General features: G+C 46.6%; 1 protein-coding gene across 1 annotated transcript in view; it reads right to left on the minus strand.

The window, feature by feature from the left end:
* LOC105909260 (neurobeachin-like) overlaps positions 1-2,500 on the minus strand; it is a 279,483-nt gene that overhangs the window by 194,250 nt on the left and 82,733 nt on the right. Inside the window, 2 exon segments of the mRNA XM_031573056.2 lie at positions 1,417-1,525; positions 2,460-2,500. The exon segment at positions 2,460-2,500 is cut by the window's right edge and continues 93 nt beyond it. Coding sequence (XP_031428916.2) covers positions 1,417-1,525; positions 2,460-2,500 — 150 coding nt within the window.

A 2,500-nucleotide genomic window follows, 5' to 3' on the forward strand; every position in this document is an offset into this window, starting at 1 on the left:
AGAGAGGGAGAGTATGTCAGTTGGTGAATGTGAGTGTGTGTAAATGTGTGACAGAGACATACAATACAATGAAGGTGTGACATACAGTACTGTTGTGTGTGTGTGTGTGTGTGTGTGTCTTTGTGAGAAACAGATGGTGCAGTTCGTACTAAAGATCAGGTTGGCAGCAGGAGTGGGAATTAGGTGACACCTCTGAGGAAGCGTTCCACAGCGAACTGTTTTGCGAGGGTGTGTGTGTGTGTGTGTGTGTGTGTGTGTGTGTGTGTGTGTGTATTGAATGTGTGTACTGTTTACAATGCATAGCCTCTAATATGTTGGTTTAATTGTAACAGTATGAGCCAGGTCACGTGGGCTGCACCTGACAAAGTGGGGGTCATTCTACAAAGTCAAACCACAACATGGCTAAAGCAGGACTAAAGGAAGAGAGAGAAAGAGAACAAAACAGAGAGAGGGAGAGAGATAGAATAAAAAAGGGGGAATAAACAGAAGCCCCCCTCTCTTTCATGACAGGAGAGACAACCATATGTCTGGGCACCTCCTTCCTCTTTCCCTCTTCTAAGTCATCTGCGCAGTAGCCTCCACTACCCACTCAGTTTCCTGGTGTGAGGCAGGAGTGGAGCTGCCTCGTCCCCCCTCTCCTCTAACTGACATTGGGAGGAGCCGCCATGGTGAGACCCCCTCTCTCCCATTTCAAATCAGGCCGTCTGGAGCACCGCCACCGTGTCCCATTCCCTCCTTAACATCCCACTAATCACCCACATCCCACTAATCACCCACAACATGCTAATCAATCAGTCTAAGGGGAAATGGAGTGAGACTAACCTGACACACAGTGCCGGAATATGAGGAAACACACTCTATGAGGGAATAGCTATGAGGGAACAGCTATGAGGGAACAGCTATGAAGGAACAGCTATAGTTTAACACAGTTGTGTAACACACAACTATAGTATAATTGTCCATAATAGGGTAAGCCACAAATTGTACATAGGTCTTTAGCAAATATTAAATATGTTTATATAACATCATTACATAATGGTCTGACTGTGTATTCCTGAGAGTAGAGATAGTGAACACTGTCAAGAGATGTGCATTGTTTATCGTGGTCCATAGTTAAAAAATGTACCAATTTACAATTCATTATGAAAAGAATGTTAAGTATGTAATGGAATTCAAGATGGAGGAGAGGAGAGGAGGCCATGTTCAGATTACAGAGCACAGATTTGGTCCCATTAGTCCCATGAGGGCTCTTTCTTAAAAAGATTATTGACAAAACCTGACAGAAAGATTCAGTTATTTGACAAAAGTCTAACCTAATGTAAAACCTCTGTTCATGATTTACGAGCGCACAGGACTCGGACTCTGTTGGTAAAGGTAGGGATGTGTGTTAGTGACGTGTGGTTAGGAGTGCCGTACCTTCTCCAGCAGGTAGCCAATCACCAGGAAGCCCTTCCCTCCCAGCATCTGCTCCTGCATGGCCACCGAGCTCTTCAGCAGCTCCACCAGGAACGCCAGCAGAGTGGCACTGCACAGGAGACACACACACACACACAGTGCTCTATATCAGCAATACGATCTACACACACACACACACACACACACACACACACACACACACACACACACACACACACAGTACATCCGTATGGTCATGCACACCAAAACATGAGCAACATACACACCAATGATGTCCGAGGCAATTTTAAAGCAGTTCTAGGAATTACATCACTTGATAGATGGGCCCAGTTTTGGCCAGACTGTTCTGTGAACTGACACGACCTTCTCCCAATCCCATGGCCTGAAGAGGCCCCTCTAAAGCCCTTCTGGCATTAATTTAAAAGCAGCTTTAAATAAACACCGCCAGTGGACAGTTTTGAATAAACCATCAGCTTAGAGCAGGAGAAAGATGCAATCAAAGCAGACTACTAAACCCTTTTAGACCCAGGTCATTAAAACCAAAACTTTTTCAAACGATGACCTTCCGCCAGTGGACGACGGTGGACAAGAACTATGTTTACAAAAATGTGGGATATTGAGGTCAGTCCCTTTCTAAGATTTGATCGTGGGGAGGACAGGTAAAAGAAACATTATAGAGAATGCATTCAGTGGGCTTAATCCATCTTGTCAGGTCAGCACTCCAATACTGATTGAGGTTAATGCAGACGTGCCGTACTGACGCCAACATCTGGGGCTAGATGCAGAGTCTGAACTCAAAACATCACCGGTAAGCAGAAGTTAAGTCGGAACAAGGACCAGCCGACTAGCCTTCAGAACTAAACAAAGAGCAAACGACTAGCCCCCTTCACGTAGAGATGCCCATTATAGCCATGAGTGTGTAGCCATGGGCTGGAGCTGTAGTTTGGGGCTGTTCTGCAGTGCCGAGGGAGGGGGGACGGGGGCAGGAGCACGGACGGGCGAGACCACCCTAGGGGTGAGGGACGGCTGGGGGAGAGACTCACCAGACGGTGGAGTCCACTTGGCTTTCGTTCTGCTGGTGGTA

This window comes from Clupea harengus, chromosome 9 (genome assembly GCF_900700415.2).
Source record: "Clupea harengus chromosome 9, Ch_v2.0.2, whole genome shotgun sequence".
Taxonomy (NCBI): domain Eukaryota; kingdom Metazoa; phylum Chordata; class Actinopteri; order Clupeiformes; family Clupeidae; genus Clupea; species Clupea harengus.